A 24,263-nucleotide genomic window follows, 5' to 3' on the forward strand; every position below is an offset into this window, starting at 1 on the left:
ACTGAACTGTCAAGTTCCAAATATTGTTTTGGAAAATCTAAAAAAAAGACTATGAAAATGGAAAACCTGCTGCTCTTGCTTTTGTTTTATTGGAATCGTAACCAATTCGGATTCTGATTTTGAAGAGTATATTCGTGTAGACGGCATTAAGCTCCGTTTGCTTTCATTGGGAGGCGAAAATTATTATGGATATGCAGGATGAATAAACATGCTCTCAAAATCAAAATTATGAATGAAAATTTACTTTAACGTATCGAATATTTATTTTATGTGATGAAATAAGAGGGTTTTTTTTCGATATCGCAGGAACATTGAACGAAAACTGTGTCTAGCGATGATTTTATATTATAATAGTAATTATTTGTGGAACAAACAGGAAATGCATCGACAAATGGTTAAGTGAGTGTCAGGACTACATGTGTTAGGTAATCAAACAATATGAAGTAACAAATTTCATTCAAACTTTTATATTTTTCCACTGCACTCGGCCCTTCTGATCTGATAAAGAATAATTTACCTCCAAAGCACTAATATCGCCTCCAGACGTCGACACTGTACATTTGTCGTCGCAAATATAAACAAATCAGACTATATAACGCACACCAACAAACCACCGCATTCGTGAAACTGAAAACGTTTTTTTTATTACAGAGTCAGTGTGGCACTGACTCAGTTTGAAACCGAATTCGCTATGAGTGAATAAAAAACGTTTTGACAGCAGTTAGTGCGGCACTGGGGTTGAAATTGAACAAAAACGAATTCGCTATTAGTCTCGTAAAACTATTGGATGACACATCCATTTGAAATATCCGATCGCATTTTTTGGATGTCATACTTCTCAGCCATCTCTCGTCTCATTGTGTCGATTTCTTGCCCAGCTCTTTTCTGGAAAGAAATAAAATTTAACGATCGTCTTTACATATGAGGAAAGCTAGGATTTCAATCTGAGAATCTATACATACCATCAGTCGAGCCATTTCTTCTTGGTATCTTTGCTTGACAAGAGCATCCGGATCCTCCTTAGGACCTGTGGCAAAATTTGGGCAACATTAGAAAGAAAATAGATGTCTAAACACTCGCAAAAATGTCCAGCAAACCTTGCGACAAATCCTTTTGAATTTTCTCCAACTGATGTTTCAATTGTGCAATAGTTAAATTCTGCCCATAAACCTCTCCAGTTTTAACCAGCAATCTCGGGCACAATTCGATGAGTGTGGTCTTCAGCTCCGAAATAACTTCCGCTGCATCTTTCGAATATGTTCCTGAAATCGCCTGCAAAACTTGGATGCATTTTTTGAACTGTTAACAATATTTCGACTGTTAAATTTAATGCTTAAACTTGTCAATTTTGTAAAAGGATACCCCATTAATGTCTTCGTTCTGGGTAAATATTTTTTCATGGTCCTGATTATACTTCTCCTCAAATTGTAGAATGTCCTCAAACATTTTCTTCAGTTTCAACGCCTCTTCGAGCGTCGAAGTGTTATTACCTTCATTTGGTGGGTTGCATACAGGCTCAGCTTGGCTCTCATTTGGGTTGGCTTTGTTTGGATATGTGAGGATTCCCGTTTCCACGGTCTTAACCGATGACTCAGCAGATGTTGACCAACGACTCGGGGAGTAATTGAGGCTTCTCCTAGTTGGATGTATATCCTGCTTGAGTTTACGATCCAAATGGGACGAACTTGCAGCGCGAAGTGATGAACAGGTTTTCGGGCGAATGTTGCCCGTTGTCTCCGGCGCTAACGACACTTTGGGGATGTTGCTCTTGAAGCTTCCAGTTTGATTATCTTTCGGGCCCGGGATAGCAGAACTGAATTTCGAACGAACATTGGTAGTATTTTTTGATGGCGCCTTCCGACCATTGCTTTTGGCAGTTCTTCTCATCTCTTTTCCTTCAAAAGTTTTTACATAAAAACCGATCAAAACACTATTTATTGAATTATTTCCAGAACTTACCAACCGTACTTCGCTGAACTCCAGAGGATAGAGTAAACGATTTTCTATGTGTGAGCAAAACGAACAAAACACGGTTTGCTTAGATTGAAAATTAATCATCTTTGTTCTAGAACATGGGGAAACCTTATAGCTGATTTAAGGCCCATTTATACGTTGCTAGTAGCTGACTTGACAATGAGCAGCTACTGACCCGGTGGACTCGCTTGACAATTGGTTGACTCGCCTTGTCCGTTCACACAGTGTGAGCTGCTGGCGAGAAACTAGATACTACGGCACGGGTTTACCAGGGATGCCAGGCGACTTTTCAAATGTCCATCAAATAGTCAGAAACAGCAATCAGGTCCGAATTTGTCAAATGATTGGTCCAAAATCGACTTCTTTATTGGCAGTTTTCATCTTAGGTTTTCAGTTGAATGTATCATCACACAATTTTATAGCAAAACAAACGCTGATCGTGTTTAAAAATACATACTTTGTGCTGAATTTCTTTGAACTGAAGGTACTATCCGAAAAAGCAGAAAGAGAAAAGGATTCGGGCCAGGAATTAGATGCAAAGAAAAGGAGCAACAAATACAATATTGAAGGAACTCTACGATGAGGATCCCCGAGATTACAGAGCAGTGTTGATAATAACACCTGAACAAGTGAAAAAACTGTTGGATTTAATTGCTCCACGAATACAACGCCAAGATACAGTCATGAGGGATGCTGTACCTGCAAGAGTTAAATTAGAAATGACATTGATGTGCCTTTGTTTTGGAATATCGTTGGGATTGTTGTCGATATTTTTTAGAATCTCGAAAACATCCATAGCTCAGATAATTCCGAAAGGATGTGATGTTATAAATGGTAGTCTAAAAGATTTTTTTTTAATTTTATTTATTTTGTGAAATGAAAATGATAGTCGATTTGCAGGTGCAATAAATACGCTTCAAAAATTTTAATAATGAATGAAAATGTACTTTTTTAAATCGAATATGTATTCTGTTTCTTAGAACAATACTTTTTTTTGTAAGTTGTGATCTGATAATGATTCTATATTAGAGATTCTCAAGAAAACTATCTCAAAAAGAAAGCGTGCCCCGCCAGCGTGCAAAACGAAATAACAATTATTTCGTTTAGAAACTATGAGGGTTTTATTTGTTTTTCCAATAATTTTGAAGTCTATAAATATCTTCACATATTTTCAAATATCTTAAAAATAGAGACATTTCATTACATTTGGCATCACTGATTCGAACGCTAAATTCTGTTTTTGACGTTGTGAAGCATGCAAGTGCGAGTAAATTCAAAAAACTTTGAAGTAGCTCGCACGCCGGATCACACATGACAATAACTGGCATGATGTGTTCACACGGTGTGAGTAGCTGCACTGCAGTAACTGACTAGACCGACTCGTATGCTTACTCGCACCGTCTGAACCCGGCTTTACACATTGACCAGTAATTGGCGCCAGTTACATGAACGTCAACGGCACGCCATATTTAGATCAAGACGGGTCTATGGTACTAGGTGAGGCCGTTTTGTCACTAAGTTGGTCAGGGGAGCGGTATATGAAAACAGTACGGAAGAAAGCAGAAGGGGAATTATTTCCTTGAAGCGTGAAAGAGACAGACTGATCAGGAGCGAGCTTCGGCACTAGAGATGTGCCATCCGCTCATGAGCTGTTCCGAAGAATCGACTCTTTGAAGTGAGTTGACGCGGAACAGCTCGCAAAAAAAATCCAACAGCTCTTCAGCTCACTTTGATGATGATGAAGGAGAGAAAAGAGCTGTAGAATTGAAGAGAGAGTGTGAGCTGTAAGATTCAAATGAACTGACCGTCTCTCGCTCTTCGTGTTAAGACATCAGTTTAGTTTCATTTGTCCCTCGTCTTTTCAACTGTTATATTCGCGTTGACGGCATTGAGCTTTGTTTACCAGTTAAGGGGGGGCAAAAATAATAATTGACTCTCAGGCAGAATGAACACGTTTTTAAAATTCAAATTATTAATGAAAATTAACTTCTGTGTATCAAATGAGTATTCTATTTCAATGAAAAACACTTTGTTTGCAGGCGGTGCAAAAATCTCATAAGATTTTTTTTTTTTTTGAAGAAAACTTTCTATTGTAATGTAAAGCCTCAGTAAAAATGTCGGAAATGTTGTACTCGCCGAGTCTGTTGTAAATAATAGTCTGGAATACGTGTTTCAAGTAATTAATAATATGGTGTGAAAAATTTCATTTGAATTTTAACATTTTCAAACTGGCTTCGTGGCTATCGAGTTTGGGACCCAAATTGAAAGTCGGCACTGACAACTGAGCTGAAGAGCTGTTCATAAAGAACAGCTCATTTAGATGAGCTGATATGATCAGAGCTGTTCATCATGATGAGCTGATTTGCACACCTCTATTCGGCACTAGCGTATTGTGTTTTGTTTACAAACAAAACACAGTAGACTTCCAAGATGGCTGAAGAGTGGTTTTAGCAAGTTGGCCCACCTTAGGATATACTTCTACGCGCCTTGATTTAGATCACCAGTTGACTGGTGCTGTGCGTTCATACACATTTTCAGCAACTGGACACCTTGGCTGTCACTTTATCCTCGATGACGAATGACAGTGTCGACGTCTGGTGGCGATAACCATTTTGGGAGGCAAATTAATCTTTATCGGTTTTGTAGGCCCGGAGGCAGTTTTAAATTGTCAAAATTTGAATGAAAAATTTTACTTCTTGTTAATTTACTAATTAAAACACGTCGTACTGAACCTTCATCAGCTGTTTTTATATAAATTTCCTGATATTTCCATGATTTCATTGTCTATTATTATTTTCGCTTCACAAATCGAACACATGAAGCACAATGCCGTCAACGCGAATGAAGATTCTTCCATGTATACGTTGAGGGAATTGAATTTGATGTTCCTTGTACCATCGAACCATCTAGTGTTGGCAAATGTACAAACTTATCCGGAAAGGTATATTTTTCCAGTTTTGTTTGTTTTGTTCTGTACGGTAAGAACACAGATTTTTCTCATAAAGCACCGATAGGAACTGTATTTAAACGGTTTTATTTAGCTTACCCTGTAATTTGTATGTTTGTATGTTTGTACGTTTATATGTTTGCAACATGTTTGTCTGTAGCGCTTTACCACATGAATAGAAATTTGAGCCCCTTCCTGTTGACCGATTGATCCGAAATTTGGAACACACCTTTATCTCTGCAGTCATTATAAAAACTGGGTATTTCATTATTTTAAAACTCCAAGATGGCTGCCGCTACAAAATGGTTGATTACATATTTTCCCAAACTCCTTCAATATGGGTATTAAATGAAAGGGCTTGGCTAGACACAATTATTCATGAGGAATGCAAATCCAAAATGCCATTTTCTAGCGACGGCCAAATCAAATTTTCCATGAACATGGAATACGCAGTTTTATAATGACAGTAGAATTAAAGGTATGTTTCGATGTTTGTTGGGATTTTTCATGATCTACTGTGTTCTACCAGTCGAGCACCTTCATTTGATACCCATATTGATGGGCTTTGAAAAAACATGGCGCCATTTTATGATGGCGGTCATTTTGGATTTACATTTTTCATAATTTTCCATAAATTTCTGAAAATATGTAATCCGCCATTTTGTAGTGGCCGCCATTTTAGATTTGTATTTTTCACAAATAACTGTATTCTACTAGTCAAGCCCTTTCATTTGATACCCATATTAAAAGGGTTTTGAGAAAATATGTGAACGACCGTTTTGTGGTGGCGGCCATTTTGGATTTGCATTTCTCTTGAATAACTGTGTTCTACTAGTCAAGCCCTTTGATTTGATACCCATATTGAGAAAATATGTAATCCGCTATTTTGTAGCAGCCGCCATCTTGGATTTTTAAAATAATGAAATACCCAGTTTTATAATGATTGCAGAGATATAGGTGTGTTCCAAATTTCAGACCAATCGGTCAACAGGAAGGGGGTTAAATTTCTTTTATTGTGGTAAAGCGCTACAAACAAACATGTTACAAACATACAAACATACAAATTACAGAGCAAGCCAAATAACACCGTTTAATAATTGTCTTCACCATAGCCGAAAAAGATTTTTCCCCTTCCAGTACAAATAAATATATGGCACCACTGAAACTACCTGGCATTTCGATTTCACACAAATGTCTAATATGACGCACTGTTTGGAAGAAATTGTCATTTATCTATTGGCGCCAGTATCTAGAAAATTTTCTATTCGCTGGCGTGGTCAATTACTTGTGCGATACTTGCGCAAGTAACTGGAGCCGGGTGTTTACATGGCTCTAATAACTAGACTCTAGTGATTGGATTCTTCTACTAGCGCGTTGACTGGCACCGTCTAAATCAGCCTTTATTATCCGAACGGAAGCCAATTTTGCGTTCCGAAATTCGCGTTGACCACGATAAATATAATACGGTACCGCGACTTATGAGAAATCCCATTCAGCCATCTTGGCCATCAGCCGCAATGTGTGTAAAAAATCAGCAAAATTTTGCTTTTTGTGTGTGGAATTGTTTTGGTGGCAATAAGAGCATTGAAAAGTTGAAAGGTAAGACTTTTATGGTTAAGCCTAGGTTTTAATATACTCTATCTAATTATATGTTTCAGCTCAAGAGAACAAATCGACTCTCGGTGTTGGTTGGTGATGGAAATATTTTTCCCGCGTTTTGCAGTCAAATCCCTTTCCACAGTTCTCTGTATATTTATACCGTTTCCCCTCGCGCACTTATTGACGACACGGTCACACCTTCAGTATATATATACACACCTTGGGTTGTACATTGGGCCTGATTCTCGAATACACTTCACGGTGGAAATGAAATAAACGGCACGCAATTGAACTACGTTTTACGAGTTAGTAAAGTGTCGAAGATAATGATGAGTTTTCAGGCAGAATGAGCACTTTTCAAATAAAAAATCATTAATGAAAATTAACCTCTTCGTATCAAACTGGTATTCAATGTGAGTGGAAAACTTTGTTTTCTTTGTGTGATATAATAATCTCATACCAAAATTTAATCTGAAGATAATTTGATTTTATAATGATAAATTTAGTGGGAAACTAATCTCGCATCCAGATGTCGACACCGTACTGTTGTCATCGCGAATGCGTTTCATACCGTTTCCATCGTGAAGTGTATTCGTAGTGTATTCGAGAATCAGGCCCATTGTACTGCATGTCAAACTGACAATCAGAAATTTGACCAATTTTCACCTCATATTTCAATGTAAAAAGTTTTTATTTAGCATTTAAACTATCAAACACAATTGGCGATCTATCGCAAAACGTAAACGATCGGTGAGACATCTGGATTTTGTTTTTGAACTAAGAAAATGATGCTAATGTAACCTAAAACTCAAAAACAAAAAACGTATATTTTACTTCCGGGCTTTCCAAGGTAGTTCTCACAGGCAGGAATCGTGCACTTTTCTACTTGTGTTTGATTGTGCTCTCGAATTTCCTTCTTTAATTCAACCATTGTCAACATTTTTATAGTTTTCACTACTGAAAGAGGTAAATAAATAACATGTTATATATAAAATTGCACAGAATTGAATTTCTTAAAAACTCATCGCAATCAAATAATCTTTTATGATTATAACATTGTAATTTATGGAAAGAACTACAAACCTTCCATAAGCTCACATGGCAAAATTTAAAACCATCATCACTTTCACCGCAGCGCCGCCTAGGTGTAGATTTGTACGTTAGATCGCCAATAAACAAGTTTCCAATCTGAGTTAATTCAGGAGAAAGTCAATGAAAAGAATGTTTACCAAGGGCCTGATTCTCGAATACACTTCACGGTGGAAACGGTATGAAACGCATTCGCGATGACAACGGTACGGTGTCGACATCTGGATGCGAGATTAGTTTCCCACTAAATTTATCATTATAATATCAAATTATCTTCAGATTAAATTTTTGTATGAGATTATTATATCACATGAAGAAAACAAAGTTTTCCACTCACATTGAATACCAGTTTGATACGAAGAAGTTAATTTTCATTAATGATTTTTTATTTGAAAAGTGCTCATTCTGCCTGAAAACTCATCATTATCTTCGACACTTCACTAACTCGTAAAACGTAGTTCAATGGCGAGCCGTTTATTTCGTTTCCACCGTGAAGTGTATTCGAGAATCAAGCCCATTGTTTCATTTATAACATATGAAGAACGGCTTGATATAAGTGTTGTAATTTACAATGAAACACAAAATTCTGCATAACTCAAAAACTAATGAAGCAACTGGTTAGTTAGGCATGTGAATGTTTTAGGGCGCCCGAAACGTTTCTATGGTGAAAAGACACTCCTCTCCCATCTCTAATGGGGGGTTTTCATGTTCAAGATTCAGGTGCAGGGAAAGGTTCTTCCAGAGAAATCAAGGAGATGTCTAGTCGAGTTGACGGTTGAACTACTAATGAAGGGAAGGAAGGTATTGAATTAGAGAGACTTTAAACTCTGAGAGTTCATTCGTCTCTCTACTAATGAAAAATCTTTATTCTCTAGTTTCTTATTCTACAGTGGTCGATACGCTAAATATATAGCAACGGAACGATGTTGCATATGCGCTGGTTACCTTGATGCTTCAACACTCCTCATCAACATCGCATGGTAGAATCCCAATGGCTTCCCGTAATTGCCGCAACTTCATTGAACCCAAAGGCTTGGTGAGAGATCCGCTTGCATCTGCTCGGTGGGACAGTACCGAACAGACACGATACCACTTGCTGGTAGATCCTTGATCAAACAGTACTTGGTGTCGATGTCCCTCCCTTGGAATAGATAGGGGGTCTCGTAAAAATATTTCACATATTATACATAGTTCAACCAAACATGACAATTGAAAATTTTCGGAAAACTCTGCAAGAAAATCGGAAAATTCAATTCGCATATGTTCTACAATTTCATAGTGACAAGCGTTGTTGGTCTATTTGATGTTTGCGCTAACGAAATTGATCTTCGTTCGAAAGTGGAAATGGGACTTAGTGTGATAAAACACGATGAACGCCTATTGGCGATCTAACGCAAAACGTAAACGATCGGTGAGACATCTGGATTTTGTTTTTGAACTAAGAAAATGATGCTAATGTAACCTAAAACTCAAAAACAAATCACGTATATTTTACTTCCAGGCTTTCCAAGGATGCAGGAATCGTGCATTTTTCTACTTGTGTTTGATTGTGCTCTCGAATTTCCTTCTTTAATTCAACCATTGTCAACATTTTTATAGTTTTCACTACTGAAAGAGGTAAATAAATAACATGTTATATATAAAATTGCGCAGAATTAAATTTCTTACAAACTCATCGCAATCAAATAATCTTTTATGATTATAACATTGTAATTTATGGAAAGAACTACAAAGCTTCCATAAGCTCACATGGCAAAATTTAAAACCATCATCACTTTCACCGCAGCGCCGCCTAGGTGTAGATTTGTACGTTAGATCGCCAATAGCGCGATACACATACAACATCCACGTCACGTTCAAGTTCCGTCACTTCACGTTGCGTCAATCATTCTTCCATGCAATCCCTATTGAAACATTAACATACACCAGCAACGTAAAGTCGAAGTTGCCGTTGTCGGTGTATGTGAATGTTTGTATAAGAACTGCTTGGGAGAATAATTGACGCAACGTGACGGGACGGAACGTGAACGTGACATGGATGTTGTATGTGAATCGCACTTATATCGTCTTCTATCTATATATAAAAAAATGGATCGCCGAATGTGTTGATAAGAGTAAAACTCGAGAAAGGAATTATCCGATTTAGGGCTGGCTTTATTCCATCATATTTTCTGTTTCAAACATTTATTCCATGTAACGGAGAAACATGTTATTTGCAAATGGTTGGAAAATCTTGAAGGAGAATTGTTATAAGTACTATGAATTTTATAGTAAAAGGTTATTTTAAAGAGTAGATTGGAAGATCAGTCAATGAACATTTCTGCGATTAAACCCATGAACATGTGCTTAGTAAGAAAACGTGAATGTGATAACGAAAACTAAATTTTGGGCGGAACGAAGTTCGCTGGGTCAGCTAGTACCAAATAAATGGAAGGTATCGTCCAGTACCATGTGCACACTCAATTTTTCAATTGATAGGGCGCTTGCAGCTTGCAGAGTCCGAACATGCTGATAATCCTTTGCTGTTATTTTTTCGATTCAAATCTAATGGGAAAGTTCATCAATGAACATCGCGAAATAGGTGCTAGTAAGTTAAGCAATATGCGTCACACAAAAGTTCTTGTTCGGTAAATAGCTTGCCTAACTGTTTCACAAAGTTCATGTTCTATGGAATATTTCGCGCTAATAGAAAGATCGCAACTATATTTAAATCATCTACAAGAACTTCGATTGATAATGAATCCGCTTCTGCTGCATAGAAGCTACGAATGTAAACAAATGATGTTTGCCCAACAGATGCTCTGCATGTATGAGTAACAAGAGTCCTATTGTATGTGAATGGTGCCAACCTTCCTGATTTTTCAGGATTTTCCAAACTTTTTAGCACATTCCCTGATTCCCTGATGGAGGGACTAAGATAAATATATCTATAACCGAACCAAATAACATCATAATTAGGAAAAATCAACAAGTCTTCCACTGCTGATATGCTTTGCTCATTTGTTGAATAAAGATTCATTCCAAAGCATGGACGATGAATTCAGAGAAAAAAATTAATATTGATTCATGAGCATCCAGTGAAGCTTGGTTACGTACATCGTTACAATGTGAAGGTTGCACACAATTTGACCGAAAAACTTTTAAATCGCTTTTGATGAAAATCGTGACTTGTGATGAAAATCATTTCAATGTTGACCGACAAAAAAAAACTTGACGTAAGCGAAATGAACCCAAAATCCGAAATGAATCCCAAATCTTCGCCCGAAGAAAATCATACTCTGTTTCTGGTGAGATTTGGAATGAATTTTGTATTATGAGCTAGTACCAAGCAAACCTGTTATCCCACAAGAATGGCTTGCAACAATTTTCGCCGAGGAAGCAAAAAAAGAGAATATTTAAGCTGCGTGAAAGATGGGGAAAGATTGTTGAACAAAACTGTGGATATAAAGTTGAATTATAAGGCTTTGATTGGGAATTATGCTTTTGTATTCCCAAAAATCTACATCAACTTCCCGGACAAACCAATATGAGCTATCCTGATTTTTATATTAATTCTTCCTAATTTATTGTTCAAATGTCGAAAAGATTCTAAATTTAAAATGTATTTCTATTAGAAAATATCAAAACGTTCACGGCGGCATATTTATTTTTTTAAATATTTTTTTGCTTCAACTTCGTTTGGTAGAACCCTGCCTAGAAAGACATTAGCGTGTTTATATTCCAAGTGTTGTAATAAAGAACATAAACGTGAATCATTCGATCGCGAATCGTCACAAGATTTTCCAAAGACTTCTGACGAAACGAATCAGATCCTCAACTGTAATTTAAAGACATATGTTAGAAAAACGACAAGATTGTAGACCATAGATTTTCCACGAGTACTTTATGTTTCAATTTTCCGCCATATGAATTGATACAATAAACAGTTGCAACATGTGGAAATGGTAATTTCCTATCCAACTACAGACCACACACTGCGTTTCCCAGCTTAGTGCAAGTTGCACAAATATGGTACACTGGACAAATTGCCAACCGCGCCGATAGCCAGCTTTCCGGACGCAACCTTACGGGCAGCCTGCAAATCAAAAGGAAACATTAAAACTCGCAACACAAACGAAAACCCCCCTTTCTTCAGTAGACTTACAGCTTGAACATCGCTGGCAGTAACGGAATTAACAGCAGCGGCCAGCTCACCCTTTTTGTAAATTTGTCCCAGCAAGGCAGCCTGTTCGCCCAAGTCGAACGCCAAGGTGGAGTGATTCTCCAGATAATCCAGCACCCATGCGAGCGTGACAGCTTTTCCTCGTGCAACATCGGCATCACTCACGTTCAGAGACCTGAGCGCCTTGACGCCGTCTTCAACGGCCTTACCAACCTTCTTGGCTTTACCGGTCACGATGAATCCAAACAAGCCGTCGTCGGTGTAAGTCGGACAGAGAGCACTGGAAGCTACCTTTTCTCCCAATTGCTTAGTCAATGCACCGTTATTCGCACCCCTCTTCGTGACAGGACCCATTCCACAAGCCGATTGTAGAACGATAAACGCCAGACAATCCTTCAGATTATTCCACCCAACGCCATGAACAGCGACGGCCACAGACGCTCGGTTTCCTCCACGTTCATGGCGAACTTCACTGCTGTTGAAGGAAGACTTGTTCTCAGCACCACCGCCCGATTCCAGATGCAAACTTTGAGCGAACCCAACCAAAAGCTGATGATCGACACCAACTCCAGCAACGGCCGTACGGTTGGTGGTGCAGTTGTTGGCGAAGAAATGCTGCATAGTCTCCGACGAGTGCTTGCCGACATTGTACTTCGGACAGTACACCGAATTTCCCAATCCACTGTGGAAAGCAGCCTGATGCAGGGCTTCAACGGCCTTGACTTCCGCTGGAACGCGAGCAATGTCACCCCTAATCATTGTATTCAAATCAGACAGCTCCCAGGGCTTGAACACTTGCTGAGTAGCGGCCGATTCCAAATACTTCAAACCGGTCTCCAAGTGATCCTTTGTAACGGTCACCGTGTAAGTGATCAACTCACGATCTCCAGTGGCAGTCAACGATCCTCCAACCTGCTGCAAATTGCGCATAATCCCGAATCTAGTCGCAGATTTTGTCGTCAGACCAGCCGAGGTACGCAGAACGTGAGATGCGCCCAAATTGTCGGCAGTCTCGTTACGGGATCCAGCGCTGTAACAAGACAAAGGATGTAATCCAACAAGGAACAATTATCTTTTCTGGCATTAATTTACCGATAAACAATGGAAACCCGAGCCACGGCAGCATTTGGTTCAGTGGAAGCAACCGCCAACTTGTTCGGCAGGTTAGTGCATTGAACATCGGCGGAACTACGGCTAGCGGCAGCTGCCTGGGCCTGAGCTGCAAATCCACGGGCCTACAAACATCCCAAACTTTATTAGTTCATGGTTTTCGAGCAAATAGCCAGGCTCACTAGGCTAAATATTACACCAACTATTTACGTAACATTTTGACATGGTTTTACCCGATGTAGTGAAAAATTTTCTTCCGTCAAAATCAACTTACCGCAGCCGCACGAAGCATTGGGGTTTTCGCTACAGCGGATGCCATCCCTTGCCTCAAAGTATATTGACCTCGTAGAAGAATGTTCAATGAGCCTGAAAATTGTCGTGATCGAATTTAGCTTGAACTCCCAATCTATCGTGTTCAGTAGGAAAATATCTCGCCAAGCAAAACTCACACAACACTCGCACTGGATCGAACGTATGACAGAAAGTTTTTTCTGTCTTTTCTCAGTCCTGTCAAAACTTGATGCGTACCAACTGAGTAGAACAAAATCATTCCTGAGTACGGTGTATAATGATATGTGATTCAAATGTCTCCAGTGGAATGAGAATTAATTATGTATTGAATTATTGTGCGTCTATTCCCTAACTGGACACGACGGTTAGAAATCGTCGCGCTTTAAACGTTCGTAAAAATAGTTGGGTTTACTGTTGACAGACAAATATGTCGAGAATGACAAATCTTATTATCGTCTTTGCTCATTATTTTTCGAGTATTTTCGTCGAATTTCAAAGATTGCTTGAAAAAATCAATTCTTGAAAACGTACGTTGGGCCAATATCAGTACAATACATCATTATTTGTACGCCTATTACTTCCTGGGGTTATAACGATCACAATTAGACACAAACTACAAGAAGTTCAAATTAACCATAAGTTCCTGGATCGTGGGCTATTAATGAGAAGGAATAATAACTCAAGCAAACGGCAAAGAACTTTTCGGAAGTTAGATGTAGACAAACGAATATGTTTGATAATTTTAAAATCCAACTGAAGTTGTTTTTGGATTTATTGAGAGATATTTGAAGAGAAATTTTCTAAGAGAGTGATAATACACCACTATCGATTGCTGTTCTAGTTTTTGAATTCAATCCATCGGTTATCTATTCCGTATTATTCAATACCCTTTCCGTATTATTCAATACGTCACACATCAAGTGATTTCACTACTCTGCGTTCTAGCGCCCTATGTTATCCCACGAGTCACGAGTGAGACTCGATGTTGTACGGGAAAGGGTTAATAAAATACAAAAACGATAAATGTTTTTTAATTTAAATCATTCAAGGCCGTACAAGAAAAGCAGTGTTAAAATTAGAGACTGTAACTTTCGATGTAAAATTTCTGCTGAATTGATGATGATGATGATGATGATGATGATGGTCCCGCCTCCTTCCCCTACAGAGGTTTGAGCAAGACGAGTTATCTAAAAGATAATTTATTTATTTTTTCTCAACATTGAAATCAGTTTAGCAAACACAAAAAAAAACGCACTGATTTTATTCACAGATATAAGTTCAAAAAAATTGCAATTTCCAAAGACAAGCCAATACTCAGTCATGTCCGCCACAGAGCCGATACGGTCCCGACGAGGCCCTTGCAGCCAAAGGGTCCACCAGAGCACAAGTCCAACCGCCAGCCTTGCTTTGGATTGACAATGAATATCCTCATTCAGAGAAATCGAGAAAATTTCCTTTACGAAAATTTCCTAGACCGGCACTTAAAAATCTTTCAATTTAATATCCTTTATATCTGTGGTACGCGCGCGACGCTCAAACTTTTGTAGACTACTTTTATTTTTTTTTTTTCAACTAATACAACTATAAAAACAACAAAATAAAAATAAAAATAGTCCATCATCACCAGTCCATCATGACAGACATAATAGAGATCAATACTAATTAAAAAAAAAAGATAATTTAAAAAAAATTTAGATAGTCTACATAATATAATCCGTTCAAAAAACTTCGTCAGGTTACTCAAAAACATTGAAAAACAAACTACCAAAAATTGTCCACATTAATTATCCGTTCGTATAAAACTTCGTCAATAAAAATCTTCGTCATAAAATTAAAAAAAATCGTTCGACTGTTAATAAAACACAGTTTTCACGTGTGAAATACAGTGCCTCTTAAATTCTGTAAGTGTTGTTGCGCATTTAATATGTCTTGGCATCGAATTGAAAACATTTATTCCTTTGAAGTACAACGAATTTTGTGAAGCACATGACAAGAAATTAGGTGTTCTTAATTCATTCGCGTTTCTAGTGTTATATCTATGGAAATCACTTCCTCTTTCAACTCGATCACACAAATATCGAGGCAGCAAACCGTTAACTACTTTAAAAATGAACACCATAGTTAAATAAACAATTCTTTGCTTCACGGATAACCATTTTAGAGCGTCCAGCATCAAAGATGAGGAAGTGAATCTATTACATTTTAGAATCAACCGCATTATTTTATTCTGCAAACGCTGTAATCTCGATATTTGTGTATCATTGGCTAAAAATAATATGGAAGAACAAAAGTCTAAATGAGGAGAGATGATTGATTTGTATAGCTGTATTTTACTGCACATAGTTAAATCGTTTTTCAATCGGCATAAGATTCCATACTTCTTGGCAATTTTCCTGATGACATTGTCAATGTGAGTATTGAACTTGAGTTTGTCATCAATAATCACGCCAAGATATTTAATCTCCCGAACGCGATCAATGGTCTCATCATCAATTATAATAGAGACGTTTTCATTACCATTCATTTTCTTCTGGCAGCAATGAAGAATTAATTTTGTTTAACTTCTTTGTCTACCCTGGTTTCAAAGAAATATAATTCCCAATATCGGCCACATCCGGAGACTACTTGATTGTCCACCTCACACCTTTTTCAGCTTCAACGTATTCAACAGTCACTGCGCAAGAAACAAAATCCTTGCAAAATTGCCATATACACTGGCGTTATTCGGATAATGTACGTCCATACACATCGCTTTTGTATATTGGGGGCGACAAATGTTGTGTACAAAACGAACGAATGTGAAATCTTCCAACAAAATGAAATCGATACTATCTGTATTCTTTTGCCGATGGATTAATTGTGAGTTTTGTGCATCCATTTTTTTGGATCTACCATTTGCAGCTGGATCTTCGACCGAATCATAAGAAAAGGGTAGGATACTGTTATCAATGCTTTAGAGTTGAAGTTAGATGGCAATTATGTTATATTTTCTTACTATTCCCGAATATTCATTGTTTCATCGGTTTTTTCATAGCCATGATCAGGGTTTGCCACATTTAATTCTGTAAAATTTTCTGAAAATTTCTGTATATTTGTATTTTTAGTCAAAAAATCTGTATCGAAAAGTTAAAAGAAAATAAAGGTTCATTTTCACTTTGACCTTATTTTTTTCATTTATGATTTGTTAAAGTCGTGTCAATACAACAAAATAAATCATAGACAAGTTTTTCGCCTCTGAAATGTATGATGTTTTTACATGGTTTTGTTGAACTTTGCCTTCAAATTTTCCTTAAACTTCATCCTTGACGCTCCTCCTTGAGCCGATACATAGTGTTCGTGCTCAGTGTAGGCACTTTATAGCACTGGTACCTGATACCTTAGTGTAGACTTTAAGAGATAAGGCTACAACGTTCTACTCTCACTGCTCCTTATCAAACAACCATAATCGCTCTCATATAAGGCGAAAGATCGCTCGACATCCCGAGCAAGTTAGTTATCTCGCAGCCACCGAATGAGATAGACGCGAATTTTTCATTCTGTCTGGCGTCAAATAAAGTTTTGTTATAAGTTACAAGTTTCCCGCTAATTATTTCGAAGTGGTTTGATCATCGTCCGATCACCGATCGATGTGCCACAATTCCACCTACTACTGTGCAGCTTCGGTCCATCTTTAGCAGCTTCAATCGCTCCAGAGTAAGAACTGCGCCAGATACAACCGTTACCAGGTTTACCTCAACTCAGGTTTCCTGATCCACGACCACCGTTGGACGTTAGCGAAAAACGGAGCCCGACCTGCCCCAACACATAGTTTTTCGCTTCCAAAATAGAGTCCAGAATTGTGGGAGCCAACCGATTTCTGGACATTGTTTTGTTGACACTGTAAAGCAAAATATTCGCTCAACACATTCTGATGAATGTCATCAAAAAATGTCTTCCAAATAACCTTAGCAATGGATACAAAAAATTTCCATCATGTAGCATACCAAGAATTACCCCCTTTGATTCTATCTCGAATTTTATTCTATACTTGCGTAAGCAATACGCAGTTTTAATATCCTTCCAAAATCGTTTCCCCGATGAGTAAATTAGTCATACCCAAACATAAACTTCAAATAACTCCCATATGACTAACTCATCAATACCTCTTTTTATATTTTTCCTATGACTTAACTGAAACGGGCACGCGCTGCCCACATTTCTTTATTATCACATAAAATATAGAACGCTCGCGTTGCATTGTTATTCATCTCGCGTGCAGCTATTTCCTCATGAATCGAGTGCTATGTGAAATTAAATAATGACACATTGCACTCGCCCCGCTTTATCGCGCTCACTCGGAAGTGTGAGTAAACACAACTTCGATATTGACCCCGTTCACAGCGACTCAAAGTACGCTGAATGAATGTTTATTTTTATTTGAATGGTTTCCTCTTCGATGATAGAATTAAGTTATAAAAGCATGTAACTAGAGTTAAGTCGGAGACCCTCTGTTCAATTTCATTAGTGTAAGAGAACAAGTTGTACAATGAAGAGTTCGTTAAATAAAGCATATAGTTTCGTTATACTTGTGATGTTTGAAAAGAGATGTGTTTTATGGCGGCCGTGACAGGACACGAACCTGCAATCTTCGTCTTTTGACATCCAACAGCTGAGATCAAGTTATATCCGAGTCACTAAATTTTAGCCCTATAAGATTCGAATTGAGTAGCTTGAATTCATTATCCAAGCCTTGTCTATTTCCCGCTTCAGCGAAATGAGGCAATTGGCCATATAAACCTGATGCAGATTAAGACTCATCAAACCTGATACTCATTGTTTAAATCCGTTATTCCGTTCTTGAGTTAAATCGTGAGGAACGGAAACCAAATTATTTTTATTTATATAGATTGAATTTTGAAAAAAACTGTAAATTCTGTATCTTTGCTGAAAATTTGTAATTCTGTATCTACAGATTCTATATCTGAAATTTGGCTTAACTCTGAAAAATCTGTAGAATACAGAATATTTTGTATAAGTGGCTAGCCTGGCCGTGATAATCATGTCCTGACTCCAGGAGCTCGAATGACTAAAATCAGCATCTTCAGCAGGAATGACATCCATCTTTTGGAAAACTATAAATGTTTATTATTACAAAACAAAATAACACAGCTACTCATTTATTGACATTTATTGGAAAAACAAATACAACCCTCACATTTTTTAAACAAAATCGTTATTATTTTGTTTTGCACACTGGCGGGAGATAGTTTCCTTGAGAATCTCTAATATAGAATCATTATCAGGCACAATTTCCATTCAAAATTCACTCACAACTTGCAAAAAAAAAGTATTTTTCTAAGAAACAGATTACATATTCGATTTAAAAAAGCACATTTTCATTCATTATTTTAGTTTTTGACGTGTATTTATTGCTCCTGTAAATCTACTATCATTTTCATTTCACAAATTGGTACACAAAGCTGCTGGCAAGGCGAAATAAATGAAAAAATATTTTAGACTGTCATTTATAGCACCACATATTTCCGGAATTATCTTAGCTATGGATGCTTTCGAGATTCTAAAAAATATCGACAACAATCTGAACGATATTCCAAAAGAAAGGCACATCAATGTGGTTTTTTAATTTTACTCTTGCAGGTATGGCATTCCTCATGAGTGTATCCTGGCGTTGTATTCTTGAACCAATGAAATTCAACAGTGTTTCCACTTATTCAGAGTTTTTTTTTCAACACTGCTCCGTACTCTAGAGCAGGGGTTTTCAAATGGTGCTCCGCGGGAAATTTGTTCTCCGCAAAGTTATAGCAAATGCTCCCACATGAAAACCCACCTTGAAAATAAAAATCTTTAATTTAATTTCACTGGGCATATGGTAATCTATCTTGTTTATACCAGGTCAGATATCGTGTAACTGCGACGTGCAACTGAAACAGAATTGTTTTCAGCTGGGTAATGTCAATGTAAATAAGATTTGTTTTATCGATTAAAAATTGCAGGAACTCCATCAAATTTTGCTGCTATAAAAGGTGATCTGCTATAAAAAAAAATCTGAAAACCCCTGTGTCGTGACCAGGGTTGGACACTCAGAGGCTATCTTGGAAATATTTTCCTTCGATCCAAGAAACACCTACCGCTCCAGAAATCGTTTACAGAATGATTTCATAACTCGATGCAATGCACCATCCGTTAAAGAGAATCTAAATCTCTCCCGCTCAATTCTCTTTCATGTCTCTTATTATCTTGTAGTGATGCCAGATGTACGGCAAATCGTTAATCATAGAAAGTTGACTGAGAATCGCAGAATCTTTCATTTGAAGACAAATTTTCAATTTTATAGCGTTTATAGATACTGTTGTGCACATTATACAAGGAATGGGTTGATGTCAGTACACATCCAATGAATGAATAATTAATATGATGTATATATAGATGTATATTTTTCCATGTCTGCCTTATATCCCACACCCTGCTACAGAGGATTATCATCAAAGAGTTCCTTCAATATTGTATTTGTTGCTCCTTTTCCTTGCATCCAATTCCTGGCCCAAATCCTTCTGTCTTTCTGCTTTTTCGGATAGTACCTTCAGTTCGAAGAAATTCAGCACAAAGTATTTGTATACACGGTTAGCGTGTATTTCGCGATTAAATTGTCTAATGCAACTGAAAACCTGAAACGATAACTGCCAATAGAGAAGTCGATTTCGGATCAATCATCTGTTACATTCGGACCTGATTGCTGTTTCTGACTATTTGATGTACATTTGAAGAATCATCTGGCATCCCTGGTAAGCCAATGCTGTAGTCAAGGCGGTATAATAAGGTGGAACGTTATGTCAGAACTGCTGTTCAGCCATTACTTGAGTTCGAATTGACAGCGACCAAACGAACGGCTAGAGTTTTCCGAGAAAGAGGATAACAAATGGCATGCAATGATGAGTGCATACCGCTATGTGTTTGCTGCGTATAAACGTTGGTTTTGTTTACGCTGTTGGCATCATTGTTGTGTTTCGGTGACTGCTGCAAGTTGTTGCCTGCATTGCTGTTTTACGGAACGTGAGGGTTGTTGCTGTTGCTGCTGGGATTGGCATGTCAGCGATTGTGGGAGCTTTGCTAGTGGGTATATGAAAGGGCCACTACCGGCGGGCTTGTGCCGTACTGCTCTAAGTTCCATTCGCTTTGGTGGCATTAATCGTTGGCGACCCGTTAGGATTGAGTGATAGCGATACGCTGTGGATATCCATGCATATCGTTTCCCGGCGACTGCTGCTTTAGCTGGAGACTCACCAAATCGTGCGGGTTGTGAGACACAACAGCTAGTTCGATTGAAACCGGCCCAGCGTATGTATATGTTGGTGTGGACCGCTATGTAGCATAAAAATTAGACCTGCTTTGTTTATAAACAAAAATAGTCGCTGTCATTTTTTATCCCCTCTCGCATCTTCCATGCCTTATCCTCATACTGTCGAAAACGAACAACCTGTCAATTCCAGCTCCTTGCCTGTAGTATCTAGTTTCTCGTCAGCAGCTAGGCGCGTAGAAGTATATCCTAAGGTGGGCCAACTTGCTAAAACCACTCTTCAGCCATCTTGGATGTCTACTGTGTTTTGTTTTGTATTGTTCACCGGCCCAATAGCTGCTCGCTGTCAAGTCAGCTACTAGCAACGTATAAATGGGCCTTTAGGTTTTTCCATGATTTTAATTTCCCCTCGTAAAAAGCGACTATTCAAATAGGAAGGTAAAATGGCCTCAAAATCCAACAGTCAAGTAAATTTATAATAAAAGGAACAGAACAAAAAATCGAAAGTTGAACTATCTTTCCAGAATTTAACACAGTGCATACATTTGCGTATATGCGTTACCAACGCTAGCGAATAAAATTCAAACACTCTCAAAGCGATGGAACTCACGATGGGTCACTGAGTGCACATGACAGAGTTCAGTTCTGTCATAACAAGCAAATTTTTACTCATTTCTTGAGTACTAAGTACGCTGTATCATCAAATAGCTCTGCGTATTGCGGGGGACGGCTGAAAAAGTGTATGCAGTAACCGAGCAAAGCCGAAAAATCCAAACCGAGCCAGTTTTCCAGTGACGGCCGATTCATGCAATTCGCGTTGTGTTGTGTTTTGTGAGCTCAACTAATCAAGAAACTGGAAATTCAGATTGCTTTGCGGAGCACAAATGTAGTGTCCCAATGGGCGAACGAAGATGATGAATCATAGATCTTCCCTGCTGCTGAATGTTGTGTTTTCTGCGGTTGTGTGCACCTTGCTTGCGTGTGTGGTCCGCAATAATTGAGGGAGTGTTTTGAAGCGAACGCGTAGAACGCTGTTCCGAAGCAACAGAAAATTTGTCGCCGGATTCGTTGGGCGGAATAAAACATACGGGAAGACCTCAGAAGTGCTTCGGATTTGGATTGGGTTCATAGTTTCCTCTGGAATCGTCCCTTGTTACTGAGGTGTCGTGAACGAATCCAACCAAAAAAAATCGATCTAAGAGCGCTGGAACGAGTGGGAGCTACGCGGATAAGCGACGTTAGATAAAGATATATTTGTGGAAAATTGTGTTGGTTCGCAAAGGCTAAGAAAAAAGGAAATACAGCTGCTTGTTTCAACCAGATCCCCATCAGTATGACTTCATTCTTCAACGTGAGTGCCCTTGGGGGCAATCCTTTCTCGACACCAGTTGGGCAGAGGATTGGTGAGTTATGATTGTATACACACACAAGTATAGACATTTGTACGAGGACCGGTGATAAGGAATTGAATAACTGATTTTGATAATGGTTCGATGTGGATGGGATTTGAGATTGAGTGGATTCACGTATTGAAGGAAAATAGAATAGAATAAACGATGCCCACATAGGAAGCAAGGGATATCAGTTAGCAGCTAAGCTGTCGGTTTTAATGGTCACATGATATAATTGCTAATTCGTTGAAATGTTGTTCTGATTATGTCATCCATACTGGGACTGGAAACTTGACAAAGTATTTTGTTTGCGGTTTGAGTCGCTTTATTAGCTACGAGTTAAACTTGTTGTTTCAACATGCGTCGTGCGCAATATATGAAAACTTCTCGGTCGATCATATTGATTATTGAAACATTTCGCCTGTCTGATGACGAATGATTCAAATCACCAAGGATTGGATTCAACAAGAATCTTATTTGTAAATAACTTATTCGTAGAAACATCCAGAAAAACAGACGGGACAATCCGTTCAGTTTCCGCACAACGCATAAAAATATTAGAAAATTGCGCAATGCACCAAATGTATTTGCGGCTGCCAGTAACGGTGCACTTGTGTGTGCAACTGAACCGCCGAGTATCGACATATTCAGTAAACTGAACCAGGACAAAACAGCCGGCATCAAATAACTAACTTGCAATTGCATGCCATGAATAGTTTATATATTATGTTATTGGTGGTTTTTGTTTTGCTTCCGATGTTCCTCTCGTTGGCGGCGGCTGTTGTTTTGCTTCCCATTATACACAAGTCGCAGCACGGTTCGTGGAGCGATTAATTCCCGCAAGCCTAATAAGAGTCGGCGTTGTGGAACCATCGTGTCTGCCTATCTGGTAGCGAATATCGAGCGCGTAAGTGGAGCGCTTTCTTTTTGGCGCTGTGCTTCGTTACGTGTGCACATTCTTCATTAGTTTATGCGGCGTCTAATAAGCAAATCGGACACGAAGCGTTAAATCGAATTTGTTTTATTTTTTGTTGTGGCTGTTTCGAGACATTGATGGTAATTTTAGAATACAAATTAGTGTATAAGTAATCTTTCGATTGTAGAATTATGCTTTTTGTGACTACTTGTTTTTCTGTTAAACGTGTTCTAAAAATTAAGGTTACATTTTTTCGTCATTTTTTTGCCGATTAATCGATTCCTTTTCACCACTAAAATTTAATTGATAAATATTTATCTTTTTACACATCAGTCCTTTTTATCCTCTTATATCAAGCTTAATATTCTCGATAAAGAGTAGACATGACGAATATCAATTGTCCGATTTTTTTTTCATCCCATTTGTTTATTTCATGCTCATTAGCATATTAGCTGTAACAGAGCCGAATTTTTAGTCGTGTACATTGTATTGTATATTGTATAATTCATCTGACATTGTGTTTGTGTTAATGAATAAAAACTTAGACTAGTTTACATACATGAAACTCCACATAAATACACAGATAAAAACAGTCATGCTCTCCTCAATCTATTCCTAAATCGGTTTGACGGTTCTCCAAACTCAAACGCAGATTCCACCAAAGAAAATTCACGAATCATCGCTGTCATCGGTTCATGATATCCGTATAGAGTTCGATGGAAACTTGGCTGTAGCAGGAATGATTGCCACAAAGTCCTTCGGGGAACATGGAAGTCAAGTTGTGCAAGTAACTAAGTGCAGTCCACTTCACCGTTCAGGAGTTTCGCTACGAATACCTGTCGGTGCAGTTTTCTTCTGTCTTCCAGCGTGTCCAAGGCTAGTAACATGCATCGATTTGAATAGGGTGGCAAATTCAACGGTTCACGCCACGGTAGGTTGCGCAATGCGATTCTCGCGAACCTTTTTTGGACACACTCGATCCGATGTTTCCAAATTAAATCATATGGAGACCAGACGATAGATGCATTCTCGAGGATAGGTCGCACTAACGAGCAATACAGCGCTTTCGGACATTGCGGGTCTTTAAAGTCACGAGCTATTTTGGATATAAATCCCAGTTGTCGATTTGCTCTACAGATGATAGAAGAGTAGTGAAGATTGAAATCCAACTTCGGGTCCAATAGAACACCAAGGTCTGTTACACGATCTACTCTGCGCAGCGTAACATTTTCAACAGAGTAATCGTAGAGGATTGGGTTCATAGAGCGGTGAAACGTCATCACCGCACATTTCGGAACGCTGATATTGAGTTTATTGCGATGGCACCAGTCAACAAAAGTATTCAGCAAAGTCTGAAGACGATGGCAATCCTCAATCGAGTAAACAGCATACAGTTTAAGGTCATCAGCATAAATCAGTTTGCATCTGACTCCCAGCAGAGCTGCCACATCGTTGAAGAACAATGTGAACAGAAGTGGCCCCAGGTTGCT

General features: G+C 38.3%; 3 protein-coding genes across 7 annotated transcripts in view; 1 reads left to right on the plus strand and 2 right to left on the minus strand.

The window, feature by feature from the left end:
* Positions 1–618: 618 nt before the first annotated feature.
* On the minus strand, positions 619–2,099 carry LOC129769697 (uncharacterized). 3 transcript variants are annotated; one of them, XM_055772114.1, is made up of 5 exons: positions 1,960–2,099; positions 1,491–1,895; positions 1,098–1,272; positions 963–1,027; positions 619–885 (listed from the first exon to the last, which is right to left on the minus strand). In XM_055772114.1, the coding sequence occupies exons 2-5, from the start codon at positions 1,530–1,532 to the stop codon at positions 781–783; spliced, it is 387 nt and encodes a 128-aa protein (XP_055628089.1). In that variant the 5' UTR covers positions 1,533–1,895; positions 1,960–2,099; the 3' UTR covers positions 619–780. The 3 variants fall into 3 exon arrangements, with proteins under 3 accessions (XP_055628089.1, XP_055628088.1, XP_055628087.1); XM_055772113.1 differs by having other exon boundaries at positions 1,098–1,280; XM_055772112.1 differs by having other exon boundaries at positions 1,098–1,299; positions 1,363–1,895.
* Positions 2,100–11,463: 9,364 nt separating this feature from the next.
* LOC129767281 (cytochrome b-c1 complex subunit 2, mitochondrial) lies at positions 11,464–13,371 on the minus strand. The gene is made up of 5 exons (XM_055767986.1): positions 13,331–13,371; positions 13,156–13,247; positions 12,864–13,006; positions 11,754–12,801; positions 11,464–11,684 (listed from the first exon to the last, which is right to left on the minus strand). Exons 2-5 carry the CDS (start codon positions 13,198–13,200, stop codon positions 11,598–11,600), a joined length of 1,323 nt encoding a protein of 440 aa, XP_055623961.1. The 5' UTR covers positions 13,201–13,247; positions 13,331–13,371; the 3' UTR covers positions 11,464–11,597.
* A 7,757-nt stretch (positions 13,372–21,128) lies between these two features.
* Positions 21,129–24,263, plus strand: part of LOC129767823 (TOM1-like protein 2) — a 46,250-nt gene continuing 43,115 nt past the window's right edge. For 2 of the 3 annotated variants that reach the window (XM_055769050.1, XM_055769051.1), the window contains exon 1: positions 21,129–21,869. In XM_055769050.1, coding sequence (XP_055625025.1) covers positions 21,800–21,869 — 70 coding nt within the window. In that variant the 5' untranslated portion in view covers positions 21,129–21,799. The remainder of the gene's footprint in view (positions 21,870–24,263) is intronic. The other variant, XM_055769049.1, reaches the window with a different exon arrangement.

Source organism: Toxorhynchites rutilus, chromosome 2 (genome assembly GCF_029784135.1).
Source record: "Toxorhynchites rutilus septentrionalis strain SRP chromosome 2, ASM2978413v1, whole genome shotgun sequence".
NCBI lineage: Eukaryota > Metazoa > Arthropoda > Insecta > Diptera > Culicidae > Toxorhynchites > Toxorhynchites rutilus.